The sequence below is a fragment of the Mytilus californianus genome, unplaced genomic scaffold, assembly GCF_021869535.1.
Source record: "Mytilus californianus isolate M0D057914Y unplaced genomic scaffold, xbMytCali1.0.p SCAF_13, whole genome shotgun sequence".
Classification (NCBI taxonomy): domain Eukaryota; kingdom Metazoa; phylum Mollusca; class Bivalvia; order Mytilida; family Mytilidae; genus Mytilus; species Mytilus californianus.
The window spans coordinates 5,992,702-6,014,961 of record NW_026262615.1 but is presented as its reverse complement, the minus strand read 5'-3'; the positions used below and the strand labels follow the sequence as shown (position 1 = coordinate 6,014,961).

The window sequence follows — 22,260 nt, the reverse complement described above, 5'->3', positions numbered from 1 at the left end:
CTATATGATAAATTGAGAACTCCTTGAAACTGATTCAATCAAAATTATATAATGGAATGTTTTGGACCACTAAACTAAATCATGATCTCTCAGTTGCTGCGAGCGGGGGTATCTGTGATCACCTCTCTATTTTTGTTTTGTTTGATTACTGTTACTTGGCGTATACCCTTTATCTTCTTTTATTCATGCTTTACAACTCTTCCATCTAATACCCTCCATTAGACTTGTCTCCATACTCTCTTTATTTTACTTATAAAAATAAGAGGTTGTGGAATGATTGCCAATGAGACAACTCTCCACAAGAGACCAAACGACACAGAAATTAATAACTTTACATGTAGGTCACCATACAGCCTTCAACAATGAGCAAAACTTGTTTTCCCCAAAATTTTTTATTTTGTTGCTTACTACATTACAAGTCAGATGGATTTTGTCATTTTAACTCTGTTCCACTAAAATTTAACCTCCCATATATACATATCACCTATGGTCATTACTTATATATATGGTAAAAAAAATCATCTTTTATCAAACAAATTTTTATTTTTATATTTTAACATTCTCAAATTATTATGATATAGCAAATGACAAAAGAATAAGAACAGTAGTTACAAATAATGCTGAAAAAGCTCTTTTTTAAATTTTCACACCACTCCCCTCCCCTCCCCTCCCCACACCCCAAAAAATGAAGCAAAAAATAACATGACAAGGAGTCCCTCTTCCTTTAATCATGTTAATGTTTCCAAAAGGTATGAAATGGTTAGGTTAGAAAAAGATTGCACATATTAGAAGATAATAAAGTGAAAAAATGTTGGAAATTCAAAAGTGACGACAACCAACAACATCTTTGAATTGTACGTAAGTAAGTTGTCAGATTACGTCAGATATGAAAATTCTAAATTCACCTCTTATATAAATACACTTATGGTCAAGTGTTTGGTACAATGCTATTTCCTTTTCCTATAATGAGGTTTATCAAGTGACTTCTGTGTGGAAATCCATTGTCAGTGTTTCTCTTGATTTTAATAATGTAATAGTGAAGAAGTACTGTAAATTCAAAAAATATTCTGTGGGGATTTATTTTTTGCTATTGTTGGAACAATGGACTAAAATGGGACTGATAAGAGTTCAGGAAGTGTCACATACAAATTACTTAAAGCAGGGTTGTGTGTAGGAGTATATAAGTATTCGGTAAACAGGAATAAAATTGAGAATGGAAACGGGGAATGTGTCAAAGAGACAACAACCTGACTAAAGAGCAGAAAACAGCCCAAGGCCACCAATGGGTCTTCAACACAGTGGGAAAATCCTGCAACTTCAGCGGCCCCTAAATAAAAATGTATACTAGTTCAGCGAAAGATTGTCATCACACTAAACTCTGAAACATATAAATGAACCAAAATTAGATAAACATACAAGACTAACAAAGGCCAGAGGCTCCTGACTTGGGACAGGCACAAAAATGCAGCGGGGTTAAACATGTTCATATCTTTTTATTCAAATGTTCAGATCTAAAAAAAAAAAAAACACACTGTATCATATTTTTTATTTTTTTTGCATTTCATAGAATTATTATTTTTATACCCCACACAACGAGTTGCGGAGGGTATAATGTTTTTGACCCGTCCGTCAGTCCGTCAGTCCTGTTTCTTGTCATCGCAACTCCTCTCAAACCACACAACAGATTTCACAAAACCTTTTTAGATAATAAGGACATACTATGTAGTTGTGCATATCGACCGGAAATTGCGATTCAATTTTTTTTCTAGGAGTTACGCCCCTTTGAACTTATTAACTTTAATGTACTACTGCAACAGTTTGTCATCGCAACTCCTCTGATACCACACAACAGAACTTCATGAAACCTTTTTAGATAATAAGGACATACTATGTAGATGTGCATATCGACAGGAAATTACGGTTCAATTTTTTTCTAGGAGTTACGCACCTTTGAACTTATTTGCTTCAATGTACTATGCAACAGTTTGTCATCACAACTCCTCTGATACCACACAACAGAATTTCATGAAACCTTTTTAGATAATAAGGACATACTATGTAGATGTGCATATCGACAGGAAATTACGGTTCAATTTTTTTTCTAGGAGTTACGCCCCTTTGAACTTATTGACTTTAATGTACTACTGCAACAGTTTGTCATCGCAACTCCTCTGATACCACACAACAGAATTTCATGAAACCTTTTTAGATAATAAGGACATACTATGTAGATGTGCATATTGACAGGAAATTACAGTTCAATTTTTTTTGTAGTTGTGCATATCAACAGGAAATTGCGATTCAATTTTTTTTCTAGGAGTTACGCCCCTTTGAACTTATTTGCTTCAATGTACTACTGCAACAGTTTGTCATCGCAACTCCTCTGATACCACACAACAGAATTTCATGAAACCTTTTTAGATAATAAGGACATACTATGTAGATGTGCATATCGACAGGAAATTACGGTTCAATTTTTTTTCTAGGAGTTACGCCCCTTTGAACTTATTTACTTTAATGTACTACTGCAACAGTTTGTCATCGCAACTCCTCTGATACCACACAACAGAATTTCATGAAACCTTTTTAGATAATAAGGACATACTATGTAGATGTGCATATTGACAGGAAATTACAGTTCAATTTTTTTTGTAGTTGTGCATATCGACAGGAAATTGCGATTCAATTTTTTTTCTAGGAGTTACGCCCCTTTGAACTTATTTGCTTCAATGTACTACTGCAACAGTTTGTCATCGCAACTCCTCTGATACCACACAACAGAATTTCATGAAACCTTTTTAGATAATAAGGACATACTATGTAGATGTGCATATCGACAGGAAATTACGGTTCAATTTTTTTTCTAGGAGTTACGCCCCTTTGAACTTATTTACTTTAATGTACTACTGCAACAGTTTGTCATCGCAACTCCTCTGATACCACACAACAGAATTTCATGAAACCTTTTTAGATAATAAGGACATACTATGTAGATATGCATATCGACAGGAAATTACGGTTCAATTTTTTTTTTAGGAGTTACGCCCCTTTGAACTTATTTGCTTCAATGTACTATGCAACAGTTTATCATCACAACTCCTCTGATACCACACAACAGAATTTCATGAAACCTTTTTAGATAATAAGGACATACTATGTAGATGTGCATATCGACAGGAAATTACGGTTCAATTTTTTTTCTAGGAGTTACACCCCTTTGAACTTAATTGCTTCAATGTACTATGCAACAGTTTGTCATCACAACTCCTCTGATACCACACAACAGAATTTCATGAAACCTTTTTAGATAATAAGGACATACTATGTAGATGTGCATATCGACAGGAAATTATGGTTCAATTTTTTTTCTAGGAGTTACACCCCTTTGAACTTATTTGCTTCAATGTACTACTGCAACAGTTTGTCATCACAACTCCTCTGAAACCACACAACAGAATTTCATGAAACCTTGTAGATAATAAGGACATACTATGTAGATGTGCATATTGACAGGAAATTATGATTCAATTTTTTTTTCTTACACCTATTTTATTTCTCCAATGACAATGTGAGGACGTGGGTTTGTGAGCGCGCTCACTAAGGTTCTTTAATTATTATTTAAAAAGACATAATTCATGAAAATGTTGTTAATTTTGATTTCAGAAGTAAACATTCTAACCTCATGCTTATCTTGTAAGCTGAAATTAAATCATGATTATTATCTATAAATGTATATAACCAACCTCATATTGAGTGCACCACTTCCTCTAGAAATTGTAATTGAACTCCTTTGAAAAAACACCTCTGATCCTCTTCTTCTTTATATATGTAATGAATGTATTTTTGCCCTTTTGAAGGAATTATGTATAAATAGCGTCATTAATTTTCCCCCAGAAAATGGCATTACCCATTTGATTGTATGGGTATTGAATATATGATTGTTTCTGAATATGTTCATACAAATCCAATGGTAACTCTTTAGGCGACAGTTTCTCATAGAAGACCAGGAGAAGGACGTTTTTTCCATTCCTTGAATGCATACTTTCCATTCTTGCCATATTAAACTCAAACATACAAAACTCAGACTTGAGAAAAGATTTAGTTATTATACAGATTGTTTTCCGACTGTTTTGGATAGCAGTGATCATGTTGTTCATTATGTCATGACCGTGAATGAAATCTCTTTCGTGAATACACAGTTTCAAGTTTCTGTCTAGTTCTAGATTTTGTATGCAGGTGTCAGTTACGAATAATCGATTTTCATCTGCATAAGAAATAAATGCATCATAACTGTATTCACTTGCATCTTCTTTGCTCTTGTTGGAAATATATTTCATCTTAGCTGTATAATAGAGATAGCGAAGTTTCCATCTTTGTCTATATATAGCTACTGCTACTAAAAGTATCAAAGCTGCTATAACGCCAAAAGCAGTCAATAACAAGCGTAAACTCAAAGTAGGATCACCCTGTGTTTTTATACAGTCTTGTTCTAGATAAAGTATTACTTTTGCAAATGAATATGCTTTTGAAATGGTTCCATCTTCATAAGTGCATTGATATTGAGAAAATTTGATAAAATTTTGGCCAATTTGCCTCATCCACTTTAAAAATGGAAGTGTATAGCAGTTGCAACGAAGTGGGTTGTTACGAAGATCAATTTTTGTATCGGTGTTTTTGTTGAGCAGTCTATCAATTTCTTTCCTCGACTTTTTATTTAAGAATTTTATCCTGTTGTATGAGAGATTCAAAATTTTTAATTGTTTTAAATGAAAAAGTTCAAAACTGATGTTGGAAAGAAAATTATAACTTAAGTCAATGATTTTTAGGTAAGGTTGACCTTTAAACATTTCTGTATTAAGTTTATATATTGAATTATGTGAAAGACATATGTTTTCAAGGTTACTTGTTTGTGTAGCTGTTGTTTAATTTGCTAGGTAATTTCCAAGACGATTATGTTTTAAAATAAGTGAAACGACCGAATTTATATTGAGAGCTGTCCAAGAAAAATCATTCCCAGTCAAATTTAGAATTTGTAGACTAGGTGGTGCATTAATAACTGTCTGTGAATGAACACATTTTTGATGTAGGTCTTTAATGTTTGTTAAGTGTAATTGGTGAATAGATGTGCTGTTTAAATTTTCATTTATTGATTCCCAGATGCAGCCATTATCAGAAGTATCATAAAAAACCACATTTTGTATTATTAGAATTTCAATTTGCGTTAATGACAATTCAAAAATTATTTCTGAAATATATGTTGTGTGTTTCATAAGGGAGGCAGAAAAATCAATTTGTAAAAACTTTAACTTTTTGAGTGTTGCAAATGCTAAATGCTTAAAATTAAAGGATCGAATGTAAAGGATGTATAAATGTGTTAAGTTAGGTACATATTGGAATGTGATGTTGCAAACACTGAAACAGATATCTTGACAATTAATATGGACAGAATAAAGATTAGAGAGTTTAGAATAATCTTTCCCAAAAAGTGATGTGTCGTCATAATAACAAAAATAAACATCCAACTCTAAAATTTCTAGCTTTTTTTAAAAATCCAAATTTGTTATCTGAAAAAACAGTCCAATCCGTGTTGTTTTGAACTAAAAGCACTTTAAGTGATTCCAGTGGCTTAAAAGTTCTTGTTGGAAATCTTGCTTTTGTATTGTAATCCAGTGGAAATCTTGCTTTTGTATTGTAATCCAGTTTGTTATTGTTGAGTTTAAGTTGTACCAGGTTCGTAAGTCCATTAGATGAACGCTTTCTTATTGAATATAGATGATTGAAGGATAAATCTAACACAGTAAGATTTGTCATAAGTCCATTAAATGAACGCTTTCTTATTGAACATAGATGACTGAAGGATAAATCTAACACGGTAAGATTTGTCATAAGTCCATTAAATGAACGCTTTCTTATTGAACATAGACGACTGAAGGAAATATCTAACACGGTAAGATTTGTCATAAGTCCATTAAATGAACGCTTTCTTATTGAACATAGATGACTGAAGGATAAATCTGACACGGTAAGATTTGTCATAAGTCCATTAAATGAACGCTTTCTTATTGAACATAGATGACTGAAGGATAAATCTAACACGGTAAGATTTGTCATAAGTCCATTAAATGAACGCTTTCTTATTGAACATAGATGACTGAAGGATAAATCCGACACGGTAAGATTTGTCATAAGTCCATTAAATGAACGCTTTCTTATTGAACATAGATGACTGAAGGATAAATCTGACACGGTAAGATTTGTCATAAGTCCATTAAATGAACGCTTTCTTATTGAACATAGATGACTGAAGGATACATTTAAATGAACGCTTTCTTATTGAACATAGATGATTGAAGGATAAATCTAACATGGTAAGATTTGTCATAAGTCCATTAAATGAACGCTTTCTTATTGAACATAGATGACTGAAGGATAAATCTAACAAGGTAAGATTTGTCATAAGTCCATTAAATGAACGCTTTCTTATTGAACATAGATGACTGAAGGATAAATCTAACACGGTAAGATTTGTCATAAGTCCATTAAATGAACGCTTTCTTATTGAACATAGATGACTGAAGGATAAATCTAACACGGTAAGATTTGTCATAAGTCCATTAAATGAACGCTTTCTTATTGAACATAGATGACTGAAGGATAAATCTAACACGGTAAGATTTGTCATAAGTCCATTAAATGAACGCTTTCTTATTAAATATAGATGACTGAAGGATAGATCTAACACGGTAAGATTTGTCATAAGTCCATTAAATGAACGCTTTCTTATTGAACATAGATGATTGAAGGATAAATCTAACACGGTAAGATTTGTCATAAGTCCATTAAATGAACGCTTTCTTATTGAACATAGATGACTGAAGGATAAATCTAACACGGTAAGATTTGTCATAAGTCCATTAAATGAACGCTTTCTTATTGAACATAGATGACTGAAGGATAAATCTAACACGGTAAGATTTGTCATAAGTCCATTAAATGAACGCTTTCTTATTGAACATAGATGACTGAAGGATAAATCTAACAAGGTAAGATTTGTCATAAGTCCATTAAATGAACGCTTTCTTATTGAATATAGATGACTGAAGGATAAATCTAACACGGTAAGATTTGTCATAAGTCCATTAAATGAACGCTTTCTTATTGAATATAGATGACTGAAGGATAGATCTAACACGGTAAGATTTGTCATAAGTCCATTAAATGAACGCTTTCTTATTGAATATAGATGACTGAAGGATAGATCTAACACGGTAAGATTTGTCATAAGTCCATTAAATGAACGCTTTCTTATTGAATATAGATGACTGAAGGATAGATCTAACAAGGTAAGATTTGTCATAAGTCCATTAAATGAACGCTTTCTTATTGAATATAGATGACTGAAGGATAAATCTAACAAGGTAAGATTTGACATAAGTCCATTAAATGAACGCTTTCTTATCGAACATAGATGACTGAAGGATAAATCTAACACGGTAAGATTTGTCATAAGTCCATTAAATGAACGCTTTCTTATTGAACATAGATGACTGAAGGATAAATCTAACACGGTAAGATTTGTCATAAGTCCATTAAATGAACGCTTTCTTATTGAAGATAGATGACTGAAGGATAAATCTAACAAGGTAAGATTTGTCATAAGTCCATTAAATGAACGCTTTCTTATTGAATATAGATGACTGAAGGATAGATCTAACACGGTAAGATTTGTCATAAGTCCATTAAATGAACGCTTTCTTATTGAACATAGATGACTGAAGGATAAATCTAACACGGTAAGATTTGTCATAAGTCCATTAAATGAACGCTTTCTTATTGAACATAGATGACTGAAGGATAAATCTAACACAGTAAGATTTGTCATATTTTTAAACACGTTATTTGGTATGTACTCGATCCAGTTGTGTTGTAGAATGAGATGAACAGTGTTTTCTGGTTATTGTGGAATTTGAGTTAAGTTCTTGTGTGAACAATCTACATGTAGCTCTCCACTTTGATAATGTTTTGCACAAGGAAATTTACTCCATTCAGCCCTGTTAACATGAAAACAGTAACTTCCATACAACAGTACGAGGATGAAGTTGTAATATAGACTGTTTACCATGATGTTCTGCCAAACACTTATCTGTAAGAGATACAAGTAACATAGAGTCTGTACAATGATACTTTGGTGTGTATAATAAACTAAACTATCCTGCAATTGACCTTTTACTTTACAACTAGTCCGGTTTACAGATAACATGAAACAATAAACATATAGTATACGCCTCCGGGTGCGGGATTTCCTCGCTGTGTTGAAGACCCATTGGTGGCCTTGGGCTGTTTTCTGCTCTTTGGTCGGGTTGTTGTCTCTTTGACAAATTCCTCATTTCCATTCTCAATTTTATTATTGTTTATATAGTCTCCTGGTATCCTACTTCTGATGTGAGAAAATGGTTGTATTCAAGTTACTGTTTACATTACAGTTCACTTTGAGTTTCTCAACATGGTCTGAGTTGAAGTCATGTAGAGTTCATTTAAAAGCAAATTCAACAGTTGGGAAGTAAAAAATAACCTATACTTTCAAGCGTAGATGTTAAATTGCAGGATAAAAACAATATTCTTACAATGTAGGAAAATATAAAATTTATTTGACCTCGCTATGAAACTGGAGAAAAGCTCTATGAACCTCATTTTTCTCTCTGTCTCTAAAGCTGATACAAATAAATTTTATATTTTTTTACAATTGTACGAATATCGTATATTTTACCGAATGGAATCTTTTTGCAGTATATGATAATCATGATATGATTAACTGAAAATAAATAGGTTATTTTATAAGGGGTCTCATTAAGGAGGGGGGTTCTGATCCCGGATCCAACTTATGACTGTTATAATGACGCTTGTAATTTCACGTGTCCCGCCAGACTTTGTTTCCCATTTTTACGCACAATAATTTGACTTTCACACTTACAAAAAATTGGCCAATCCTGTGTCACGCTTATGAATACAAATGAACTCTCGCTACTTATCCATCGTCAATGATTTTCATTAAATGAGATTTGTATATTGCTGTGATGTTTGACAGGAATGCATGCACTTCCATGTTGTATTAAGAGGGGAAATGGGATCTTTAGCATTTAAAGTTTTATTAACTCTTAGACAATTCAGAGCTTGACATATTGTTAAGACACGTGTTTACTGTAGTTTCAATACTATTTGTTGTATACAAATTTTCGAGGATTTCATGGTTACAGTGGAACCACGAATTTAAATGGTAAACGAATTACAAATTCTCTATAGAAATGTATGCAGACATTGACAAGTGCAGAAAATCATATATCCACAAAAATGCAAGTTTTCCTCAATCCACGAAAATTGGTACCTACGAAAATAAACGACTAGTTGGTGCTCTCTAGACTTCTTTTTGGTATTTTTTGTTTTATGTCTCACTAACACAAAACCAACATATATTTATGGGGAAGCATTCAAGCTTGTAACTCATTGTGGCTTAAATCTTGCATGCAAAATCATCTTTGCTTTCTCCACTCTGCAAAAACATTTTGCCAATGTTAGAAGTTCTTTTCATAACAATTTTGATTGTTCAGATCCATTTAAATCTGATGTAAATAAAATATGCAAGGTTATATCAATGAGCTATTTCCTTATTGCAGTTATGTCATAGTTGTATTTATATGTAAATTTATTTATAAGTTAATAAACAATCTTACCGTTAATTGATGTTTACCTCATATAGTATCAGATGAGAAAATGTGGTATAATTGCCAATGAAACAACTATCTAACAAAGACATGAACAGCAAAGTGTGGTTTAGTAACCACAAGTAGTGGTATCAAGAAAACAATTCACTGGTACAATATAGAATTCATTTATTGAAGTGATTTAGGAAGCAAGACATTTGTAAATGTATAATAATCTGTCTTTTTTTGGTTCATTTAAAACAAGCATACCTAAACTTGAGTCACTTTAGTATAAGTGGAAAATTGATTGATGGTTTTTTCCCCCAAAAAAATGACCTACATTTTTTTTCACAAAGAGGTCATACTTCCCTTGTATATGTGTCATTTAAGGGCATACGATACAGTTACAGGGGAGGTAATGACGTTGCTAATGTAAAATGTTATTTTTCGTGACGTCAAACTGCGACATATATCGAGAAAAGATACATTTTTCGATTGATTTTAATCAATAGCTTGAAAACGAGTACATGTACCCCTCTTTTTTAAAATGACATTTGAGTTGATACTGTATGAAGATTATTTATTCCAATTTTTATGAAGAAATCACTGATTAAATTAGATAAATATACAGCAAAAAATGCCTTTTTTCTAAAATCTTGAAAATTTAATAAAAATGAATTATTTTCAAAGAATTGTTACACAAATTAAGAGGATACTTTTGTAAAGAAGATATTCTAAATCGTTTTATAAAAATCTGCATGTGTTTATCTTTTGAAACAGAATAGTATATAAATAACACATGGCTGAGAGGGTGATAGAGCAGATTGTTACCCAGAGAAAACATTGTCAACTGAGGCGAAGCCAAGGTTGACAATGTCTTTTCCAGGGGTAACAATCTGCTCTATCACCCTCTCAGATATGTGCTATCTTATTTATTATACTGAATGTATTGTTATTACTGTCTATTAAATTTCAAATTCAAAGTAATAAACTACTACGTCTTGTACATAATAATCATCCGTATTTATTAAACCGCACACTTGAGCAAGCGTCTCCGTGAAGGGTAATAGAGTATTTGCCATATGATAGAGTAAATTGTCTCACTCGTATTAACCAATCAAAATCAATAGTATTTTGACATGAAGTATAATAATTTAATATGTCTATCCAAAGGATAGAAATGTCCAAGAAACTGAAATTTTAGGTAAATGTCTAAAATTTCGACCCCATTTGAATCTAAATTTAGAACATGAAGGTATATTTTTTATTACATATTTGAATTGACCAGGTGAAAAAAAGCTTGTATGCAAATTTGCGTAAAAAAATCACTGTGGGATCGAAACTGTATTGTATTCCCTTAAAGAGTCAAAATCTGAATGATTGATACCTCGTGCAATATTAATATTAAAAACGTTTTTAATGGACTGACATGTATCTACAGAATCAAAATCTCATTAAGCAATATGGTATATCCCACTCTAAAAGTGGAGACTATATTGCAATTACCTTAGATTTCCATCAGTCCATCTGTCCAACCAACAAATATTTTCATCACATATTTATGAGAAAATACTAAACAGAATGACTTCATATTTGGTCAGTAGCTTGACAGTGATGAGTTGTAATGTGTGTATGCTTTTAGGATCTGTAAGATACATACTTCCTGTTGCTGATACTTTGAATTTTTCAATATATTGAATGAACTTAAAAAAATATTGTCGCACTTCTCTCAGAAACTATTGGTAAGCAGTCAGGGAACTTATTGAAATAAGTGATTTTTAAATCACTTATTTAAGTAGCAAATTCGAAGTTTTGTCACAAATTGTGATTTTGTAGTTTTACCAAAATTTTAAACACAATAGGTTTAGATAATATCTTTTCATTAGTAAAATTGAAAAAAATGAACTTTTTGCTTCTTTTAAGCAGCAAGGTTTATGCCTTAGTTTGATGCAATTATTTAGCTGCAAATTCTATTTTAGTTGAAAAAATGCTATAAAAATGGCTTTACATAATGAACTGATACTTTCTTAACAGATTTTTTCCAGCAGTGGGAGTATTTTTCCTGTAAAATTCAAGGTTTCATCTTATAGATTATGTAATAAAATTCTACTGTTCGCGATCAAAATTTCACTGTTCGGGGGTGTTGAAATAAGTGGGTGGTTATTAAAATAATAATACTTAAAGAAGTGATATTTTGGAAGAAAATAGAGGTATGATACTTAAACAAGTGATTTTTATGTCATTATCCTAGATTTAGTACAAGGTCATCACCTGACATGACCCTGTCATCCTATCAACACAGATGTTGGTTCTTATAATTTTAGCAACATAATTAGTCCCTGGATCATTAGTATTCTATATTTAAAGCTACAATAAAATTAAATCACTTAGTCTAGTGATTTATTTGTACTACATTTTGTACTTAAATAGGTGATTATTAAAGAAAGACAACTCTTACTTCCAACCTTTATGGACATAATGTTACTTGATTTAGAAAATCACTGATTTAAGTAAGTCCCCTGACTGGTAAGTTGTATTGGGTGTGCATTTTCAGGATATATCAGACACCTACTTCCTATTTTTTTGATACCTTAAATTGCAATTGAGGGTATGCTTAGCACGACAGCATGTGCATTATATTCTTGTGTCTGTTGACGACATTTCTACAAATTTGACAAGTTTATGTAAAATTTTGTATCAAAGGACAAATTAAATAATATGTATCTATATTAGACAAAACATAGCTTTCAATCAAATAGAATATTTATTTTCGTTTGGAAAGTTTCTCTTATTTATTTTTCTAATTAAATACAGAAAATTCAAATGAGTTCCAGTTTTAGTCATTTTTATATTCCTTATAGATAGCAATTTTTACACAAAGATGGGGTTCATGTTGCTTTGTCTTTAGTTTTCTATGTTGTGTTTTGTATACTGTTGTTTGTTTTTTGGTCTTTTTTTGTTTTTTGCCATGGCATTGTCAGTTTATTTTCGACTTATGAGTTTGAATGGCCTTTTGGTATCATTGGCCTCTCTTTTACACAACTCTTGCAGTTTTAGATATAATCTTGAAAACTATACTAGATAGAAACTGTAAACAGAAAAGTGATCAGCAATACAAAATCTACCAAAAGGCCAATATTATTATTATTAAACTGAAATTAGAAAATGACACCTCATAAGAGTTATTGCCCTCAAATGATAAAGGAGCAGGGGCAATAAGGCCCTTATTTGGCCCAAATATTACTGCAAATTTAAAAGTTATCACAAATATTCTTAAATTTGTCCTAACTAGACTAAGGTACAAGTTTTTCAGAAAATAAAAACAAATTTCACATTGAACAAGCTACCATGGCAACAAACCATGACGAAATTTGTATATTTTATAAAATTTCTTGAATTTCCTTGTTTTTCATCAAATTCTAAGTATATTTAGGATTGGCAAAGTATGTGCGCACCAAGAAACAACTTTATATTTGGTGAGATTATTTCAATAGTTATAATAAAGCTTCTTCTAAATTATTTTGTTGTTTCTTGGCTGCGCATGATGTTTCCGTAATGGAAAAAACGATGGAAAATTGCACAAATTCTGCATTTTTCATCGTTTTCATGAAAACGGTACATATTATGACATAATTGTGACGTCATCAGATAAACAATCTTATGTTTTTCATTTATATTTCTTCACTCTATGCATTTCCAAATATTATGTGCCAATTTGAAATAGTTGTCAAACATTTTATTTTCTTGGGCCAAAACTGGGCCTTAATGCCCCTACTCCTTTGAGCATTTCTTATAATAATAGTTTGATAGAATAGACTGAAACTATCAGCAAAGATAATCAGCAATACAACTTCCACCAAAAGATCAATATGACTGAAAACGTTTATTAACATCTTGTAGGAGTTATTGCCCTAAAATTATGTTTTTGACACATTTAAATGTTTTTGCCTTCTATCTTTAAAACTGCAATTGATAGACAGAAACTGTTTAGAATGATCAGCGATTCAAGATTACAAAATTGCCAATATGACTGACACAACCACATTGACTCTTTGAGGAAATTAAATATTTTTAGTTTTTTGCACATTTTAGCGTTTTTTCCTTTTAACTTGAAACTACAGATGATAGACAGGCAGAAACTGTTGACAGCATAAATAAATCAGCACTACTTAAGATCTTCAGTTAAGCTAAATTGACTAAAAATATTTATGGAATTCTTATAGGAGTTATAACCCTTAAAAGACAAACTCTAGCATTTTTTTCCATTTACATCTTGAAAACTGAAACGGTAAACAGCAATTATGATCTACAAAATGCTGTTTTTAATGATACGATGAATGCTTAATAAAACGATGTATGCTAACCAAGCGTTTATGGCATCGTTTATCATATGATGTATATACTGTAGTACCTACAATGTTTGTTAGTGTTCGTACAATTTCGGGAAGCATTAGTTTGAGTTGGTACATCAATTGTTGGCACATGATTCGGGCATCATTCATTTTGTTAACTTTTATGTTACACGGACTGTAGTATATGGAAAAAGTATGTACTATGAAACTTAAAGGGGAAAATTCAAGCAATTTGACTGGACAAGGATTTGTATATATATGCATAACTTATTCATTGTCACTCCTCCATGTAAAATCACTTAATGATGATAAAAATCAATTCCTACCTCTAAATTTCAATGTTTTTTATTTTCTTCAGATTGATGGTGATTCAGTCAGTGGTATTTGTATGATTGGTTATCAAAATAAAGGATATAGAGCTGGTTTCCTGTTAGTTCCTATTATACTGGTTCTCATATTAGGCATGATATTTCTTGTTAAAGGTAAGATTTTATTTGACCTTCTTTAGATATATATAATACGATGGATAGGTAAGGGACCAGTTTGAATTCATTGTGGAGTAAGTATTATGCTTGGTCTGTCTAAAGGTAGAAATGGACCAGGCTACTGTTTTAATTTAGATAATATTGCGAGGTTTTTATTAATTCGAATAATGAACTGGGCGAGTATCTCAAAAATAAGAACTCACATTCTGATATCTGAGACATATATTTGTAGGCAGAATTTCTTGAAATTGCAATAATATATAATCTCGCATTTTTGTCCATTCTTCAAATTCCCAATAATAAATGCACGCCATAATTTCTGAATTTACAGTATTCCTTATTTAAGGTCACTTCTAATTTGAATGAAGAGGAAGATGATTTTTACAATGGAATAAATACATTTCTCTAATTCTTCATCAATTTATCCCTTTCTGCACCCATTGTATAAAAAAAATTTAATCAACGTGTGGTTCGTTTGATCTCAGTTCTTCATTGGATAAAATCCGATTATGACATCGAATTTTCTTGCTTTCCTCTGAATTTCCTATTGTGACGGCATGAAAAAAGGCGACCATGCCTGATGACGTCACATAGAAAGAACACATCTTTTTGCAGATCATTCAAAAAGAAGGAATAAGTTTGCCTGCATATTGTTTGAAAATCATTAGAGAAACAGATTCCACCACCAAATCTCGTGTAATACGATATTTATCCACTCTCGACAGTTAAATTTTAAACATTTAAAACGCTCGGCAAGCCTCGCGTTTTAAATTTGAAAATTTAACAGTCTTGAGTGGATAAATATCGTATCACACTCGATGCAGTGGTAGAATCTATATTTATATACTGTGTGTTCATTATCATCAATGGGGTACTTATTTTCAGAAATTTTGTGTTTTTTTGTGAACCAAATTTATGTGTTCAACAAAATAAAAATGTCCAATTGGCTTTTGTACAAAATGGATCAAAACCAGAAAATCAAATATCCATAAAAATATAGGTTTTTCTCAATTCACTAAAATTGGTACCCTTGAAAATGAATCATTAATAAGAAGTTGTGTTAATTTTCTTTTATAAAGACAAAAATGAGTGCATTCTATATAAGTTTAGATAAATTGAGGTTCCTTTGAGGAGACTTCAGTAGAAAGATTGGATTGTGATCGATTGTTTATTATACCCCTGCTTTAAAAAAGTGGGGGTATACTGTTTTACCTCTGTCTGTCTGTCCGTCCGTCAGTCCGTCCGTCCGTCCCATGAATATCTTTCTCAAGAACTACATCATAAGGATTTCTGAAATTTGGTTTCAGGGTTTATATAATTCAGCTATACTGTGTGATGCGTTTTCAGATTCATCACTCAACAACTTATTGTTTCCAAACATTTTTATCATTTTACACGATAGCCAAGTTGAAAATTTTCGTCACATTTTTCTCAGGAACTACAATACAAGGATTTCTGAAATTTGGTTTCAGGGTTTATATAAGTCAGCTATACCTTGTGATGTGTTTTCAGATTCATCACTTAACAACTTCCTGTTTACCGTACACTTTAAGAGGGCGGGGGTATCATTAGTGAGCAGTAGCTGACAGATTCATTTGTTATTTCAGCATTTAAGACATTATGGGCACTGAAGGTAGATACACCAGATTTTATCAGTGACAAAGCCAAGGCCAAAATTAAGGAAACTATCATCAGATTAGGTAAGTAAATATGCAGATGTTATGCTTGTAAATATCATCAGAATATACATGTATATCAATGTCATATAGTGCCTGTAAAGGTGTCACATGTGTGACAGGATCTGCTAATCCTTCTGGAGAACCTGAGGTCACCCTCTGGTTTTTGTTTGGGTTCTTGTTTTCAGTTTCTCTTCATAATGGGTTTTGAATGTCCCCTTGGTATTTTCCGCCTCTTTTTTGTAATGTTTAAATGATTTATTATAAAATTTATCTCCTCCGTCAGTTTAAGTTTACAGTGACCCTTTATCAAATTTGACCAAACATCAACTCATCCATTTGTTTCTCCATATGTGACTGCTGCATTTTACTCAGCTACTACTGACAAAAGCTTCAAGTCTTTTGGGGTTTGCTTTTTTTAAACAATGGAAATCTATTTACATTAACATTCTAGCATGTCATGAAAGCAAACAAAATGTATAAGCATGTTCATTTCTACAAGTTGAAAATTCTTCTGTCATGAATTTTGTAAAATGAGGGGCCTGATGGGGGGGTCTCATCACGATTCACGAGTTGATTTTTTTGTCAATCACGATTCACAGAAAATAAATTTCCATGATCACGGATCACGAAAATATAAAAAAAAAAAAATCTGTAGAAAAACGGATCACGATAGCGAAAATGCGCCGATCAAGAAGAATGAAAATAACCCATCAGGCCCCTCTAAAGTTATAGTCTTTTTCATTTGATAGAAAGTACACTATACCTTTTCAATCATTTCTGTGGTTGCAAAGTTTGAATTTAAAAAGAAACTAATATACATTGTCAATAAAGCAAAGTAAGAGTAGTATTTGACATGACTGGTATATTGATTGCATGTATTATTGGAACAAAGAAGAAAACAAACTCTATATTTTGTTGGCTGCCTCAGAGGCTTGCATTGAGTGTGATAGGCCATGGGTTCTATCCTAGTTGTGGAAGGTTGTGAGTTCTATGCGAGGTCAAACCAAAGACTTTAAAATTGGGGTTTATTGCTTCTCCACTAAGCACCTGGCACAAAGGAGTAAAAGCAAAGAGTAGTCAGCTTGGAGTCAGAATAGTGTGTCTATGTCGAGGGTAACATGTCATCCCATGGACTTTTCACAGTGAATACCAGTAAATGTTATATCTTTGAACTTTACCTGTAATCGTCCTGTTATACACTGTCTTTATATTGAATTCATGGTATTCAAAGGAAAAGTTATTGAAAGACATACATGTAATTATACTTGAAATTGTATTTGCAGCCATCTTTACAGCATTAGCATGTGTGTTTGTGGTGATAACATTTAGTGTACATCTGTATACTTTCACAAATGAGACTGAATGGGAAAAGCATTTAAAAGACTACATATTGTAAGTATAGTACTCTATAATCCGCACCCCTGCCTGGCAATCTTAATTTTAGATAGAAAAAACACGGATAATATACGACTGACCGCCAGTGACATTGTCATATATTCTAACTCTAATGAATAACATGCATACACTGCCTATATATAGATATTGATGTTCTTTAGGACTACCTCTTATGTATTGAAAATATCTACAACATTAAAAAAGGAAAACTCTGGGATAAGTAATTAATTACTCTCCAGGTATTGAGTGATTTTGCAGTTTATGAAGGTATATATTGAAATGCAACTGAAATTCTTCTATTGCAGTCTGCACCAAAATCAAAGACTAATATTCTGACATTTTATGTGTCTAAGCAAAAATTTGCAAATACTTACTAGTCTCAATAAAATTTTTCTAGTCTAGAGCATCAGACTAGTGCCTAACAGTGCAGACTGCTATTGACAATTATTTTAGTTCATTATGATTATAAACCTCTTGATATGAGTTCTCAGTGCTAGACGATAGACATTGTTTTTGTTTCAGTTGCCAAGCTAATGTTACCGTGACCACCAGTGTATACAATACATCCAATAGAGTATGTTCCCTTGGAGACAGACCCAGTGTGGCTGCTGTTAATTTTCACATCCTGGCATTTTTTGGTGCAGGTATCTTGATGAGCAGTTGGTCATGGACCAAAGCATCTCTGTTGTCATGGGAACGGTTCGTCAGGAAGTAAGTTTAACTTTTAAAAGATTGAGTTTTAACAAAGTTAACTGCAAAGTGTTACTGATTACTGTAAATCAACTTATTTTCATGGATACTTTATTTCACGTTCAGCCCTTTTTAGCCCACTTCACTGCAATTTAATTTTGTGATTTTCAAATTAACTTGATGTTAAATAAGAAAAAATCCCAAGTTTTTCATTTTTGCGAAGATTTATATTTGCGTTATTTTTTTATACTAGTGAAAGTCATGAAAATAAATCGCTGCGGAAAATTATTTGGTTTACAGTATTAAAATTTATTTTGTATGTGTAACATATTGTTATGCACGAATTCTGTATAAAAAATTTAGGAAAATCATGAAAGAATCTGATGCCTAAAGTGTAAATTTTACTAATAATTATAGTTGACAGGTAGTAATTAACTAATATAGACCACAACCAGTGTTATGCATTTATTTGTATTTTGAAGCGACCTTGGTGAAAAAAATCAAATACCACTACTATTAGTGCAAGCCACAAAAAATCCAAGAAATGTTTGGGTAACTTTTTACCAGGCATGTGATATGTGAAATATAATTCTTTGATGAATAAGATTTTACATCTTTCATGATTGCAATTGTTCTATTATCATAATTCTTAGTAAATATAAAACAGACGACATCATCTACATCAGAGGTATTGCTTGATCATGTTGATATTTAGTGATATCAGGTAAAGATATGAAAATAAAAGGAGCATTTTAATGAGTAACAAATTAATATATTAACTGGTGAAGTTTTAGTATATATACTGAGTTGTCTAACAGTTAGTACAATTATTTAAACTGAAGTCATGACTTAAAATTTGACTTTTATTTTTCAGAATTTTCAACAGGCCTTCTAGCAAGCCAGTAAAATTAAAGAAACACAAGATGATAGCGAGGGCTTTTGAAAGGAGGAAAGACATAAACAATGGTCGATTGTCTATAAGTTTTGGGAGTACACATGATGATCCATTAGGTAAGGGTTTACTGTGGAGTCTATTCACAAGGTCAAAATTATCATGGCTTTTGTAGATATATGTGGACCAAGAATTTAAATATTTAACAAAATTTTGATTTGTGGAAGGAATGCATGTAGAAATTGTTGAAATCTGGTATCCAAGAAATCACAAATTTTTCTCAGTCAATAAAAATTGGTACCCATTGAAGTATATGAATCCACATTATTCTTATCAAATAAGTTTTTAAGTTTTAAAGCTAATTGCCTAATGCTTGTAGATTAAGACTTTAGTTGGCTTGCTTGCTTTGTTTGCATTTAAGTTTGCTCAAGCGTTCTAATTAAGATTGACATCTGCAAAAAATATAAAATAGGCGGAGTTAAACATGTATACATTATACTTAAAATTGATTGGATGTTATCCTGGAGGTTAGGAACACCCAATTGTACTTGTAAACATAACAAGACAATGTTAGTAAGGTCTAACTCCACCCAATCTATATTGTTTGCAGATGTCAATCTTATTTACAATGCTTGAGCAAACGTTTATACAAACAAAGCAAGTAAGCCAACCAAAGTCTTAATCTACAAGCATTAGGAAATTATCTCTAAGGTATTTTGACTAACTGTATCATGTGTTTAACTTTGCATGTGATATTTTTCTAGGCATGAAGTTTGACTTGAACAGTGTAAGTTCACATGAGATGTCCTCAACATTTGCTAATGCCATGCCTAAGTTGGTTAGAAGGAGAGGAGGCATGTTTGCTCCAACAGCAGGAACTAACCGTAGATACTCAGACTCCGGTAAGTTGGTTAGAAGGAGAGGAGGCATGTTTGCTCCAACAGCAGGAACTAAACCTTAGATACTCAGACTCAGGTAAGAAGGTTAGAAAGAGAGGAGGCATGTTTGCTCCAACAGCAGGAACTAAATATAGATACTCTGACCACTGTAAGTTGGTCAGAAGTAGAGGAGGCAATTTTGCTCCAACAGCAGGAACTAACCGTAGATATGCAGACTCAGGTAAGTTGGTCAGAAGGAGAGGAGGCATGTTTGCCCCAACAGCAGGAACTAATCGTATATATGCAGACCCAGGTAAGGCCTTCTTATTTGTCATAGACAGAAAAAACAGTACAAGTTTTATAAAACCTTGACTAAACACAGAGTTCATGACAGAATGCAATTTTTCATGGTCCTACAAAAAAATTGGTGTTCCAACGATTTTGTCATTGTAGTAAGATATGCTTGAAATTCTGAAAAAATTTTTTTTTACTGAAAATATAAAAGACTGAACAAATCTGACATGCAATGGTTTTATTGGCTTTGCATCCTTGAAAACCAAGTCTTCCATGCTGCCATTGAAATAACTTTAACTGGTTCCAAAATTAGGATTTACCATAACAAATATCACAGGTAACACTGGAATCCAGTTCCTTATGATTTAACCAACTAACTATATATTTAATACTACTGTATAAAATACAAGAAAAAGGTAACTAATACATGATACTATTGACTTATTGTAGATGTTGGATCTATTGCTTCAAAGATGGCTTCCAGACGTCAGTCCTTAGATTCACAACTGAGTGAAGCACAAGGACAGTTCCAGTACAGTGATGACGAGGATGCTGATCAGGAGTACGTAGATCTACCAAACATGATCGGTGGTGGTGGTGGTGGAGCAGGAGTCAGTGATGGTAGGGGTAAGCGGAGAAGAAAGCGAAAGAAGAAACGTAAAAGTCACAAAAATAGAGTTCTACCTGTTTTAGCACCTGTTACTAGGGAAATGGCTGCAGCAGCTTATGGTGGGAGGAGACGTGGAAAGAGGCGGAGTAGTAAAAGTTCGCTTGGGAGTCGTGCTTCTGCTCAAGGTGTTGATATAAACCTTGAGAAAAACAGCATGGAGGCTGTTTCCATAGCATCCTATTCTCACCAAGAGAGCTGTGACAATGCAACCATGCCTTTACCTCCAAAAAGTCTCACCACAAATTTTGCTATTTTTACTGCTAGTGCTTATGCTGGAGAATTAAAAACAAAGATTAATGATGATAGTGATAATAATTCAGTCCGACATAATGGCAGCATGAGAAACCATAGCAGTAGCAGACGGACTAGAAATAATAGTGGAACTGCGCAAGCAGGCGGGAGAAAAAGAGTCCACAGTAATAGCATGAATTCTAGGCAGGGCAGCGCTTCTAGCATGCAGCGTAGAAACCCTTCCATTGATATGCGTTCCATTAATTCAAGACATGCAAGTGCTTCTAGTTTCAGACAAAGAAATGTGTCATTAGAAATGAACAGGAATCAACGTCAAGGCATCGCATCAAGTTCTCATCATATGAATAACACATTTGAAATGAAAGACTCAAGGACAAACAGAAAAGCAAATTCTGCAAGTAGTCGTTCAAGCAGAGGCACCAGACAGTCATCTGCTACATCAAATCGATCCAACTTGTCAGCCAGCAGACAGCTACCAGGGGAAACAACTGTGGTTCAGATAGATGAAGATTACATTTCTCAAGGGTCATTAGATTAAATGTTTAAGTGCACACTGATTGACTCTAAGGAAATCTTTTGCCCCGCCTTTGATAGTAGGGGCTTTTTTTTTCCAAAATGTGCGTTTATTTGTCATTTAGTCAATTCATCCTGTATCAGGTTAAAGTTTGGGTTATGGTAGTTTACCATGAACTTGTGGAATCGGGGGGGGGGGGGGGGGGGTTCCCAACCCAGGATAAAGGGGGTTCCAACTATATGTCCCCATTCAAATGCATTGATTGTCAAAAAAAAAAGGGGGGTTCCAACCCCCAGAACCCCCCCCTGTCTCCGCCACTGTTACTTGTAGTACAAGTTTTCATCAAATGTTCTTCCTCATGATGTGAACCTTTTAGGATATATACCATATTAAGGTTTGATTCAGATTCTGCAGTTCACTGAGCATGGAAACGTTAAAGTGCAAGCTGGGCAGGGTGTTAG

General features: G+C 32.9%; 1 protein-coding gene and 1 long non-coding RNA gene across 2 annotated transcripts in view; one reads left to right on the top strand and one right to left on the bottom strand.

Annotated features, from left to right (window-relative positions):
• LOC127723058 (smoothened homolog) overlaps nucleotides 1-21,994 on the top strand; it is a 50,236-nt gene extending 28,242 nt beyond the window's left edge. The window contains exons 6-12 of the mRNA XM_052229496.1: nucleotides 14,409-14,532; nucleotides 16,143-16,235; nucleotides 17,498-17,606; nucleotides 18,132-18,320; nucleotides 19,174-19,310; nucleotides 19,956-20,093; nucleotides 20,814-21,994. Coding sequence (XP_052085456.1) covers nucleotides 14,409-14,532; nucleotides 16,143-16,235; nucleotides 17,498-17,606; nucleotides 18,132-18,320; nucleotides 19,174-19,310; nucleotides 19,956-20,093; nucleotides 20,814-21,823 — 1,800 coding nt within the window. The 3' untranslated portion in view covers nucleotides 21,824-21,994. The remainder of the gene's footprint in view (nucleotides 1-14,408; nucleotides 14,533-16,142; nucleotides 16,236-17,497; nucleotides 17,607-18,131; nucleotides 18,321-19,173; nucleotides 19,311-19,955; nucleotides 20,094-20,813) is intronic.
• Nucleotides 1,677-3,536, bottom strand: LOC127723073 (uncharacterized). The gene is made up of 3 exons (XR_007991839.1): nucleotides 2,795-3,536; nucleotides 2,414-2,582; nucleotides 1,677-2,032 (listed from the first exon to the last, which is right to left on the bottom strand). It is a non-coding gene; the product is annotated as an uncharacterized LOC127723073 (long non-coding RNA).
• Nucleotides 21,995-22,260: the final 266 nt, after the last annotated feature.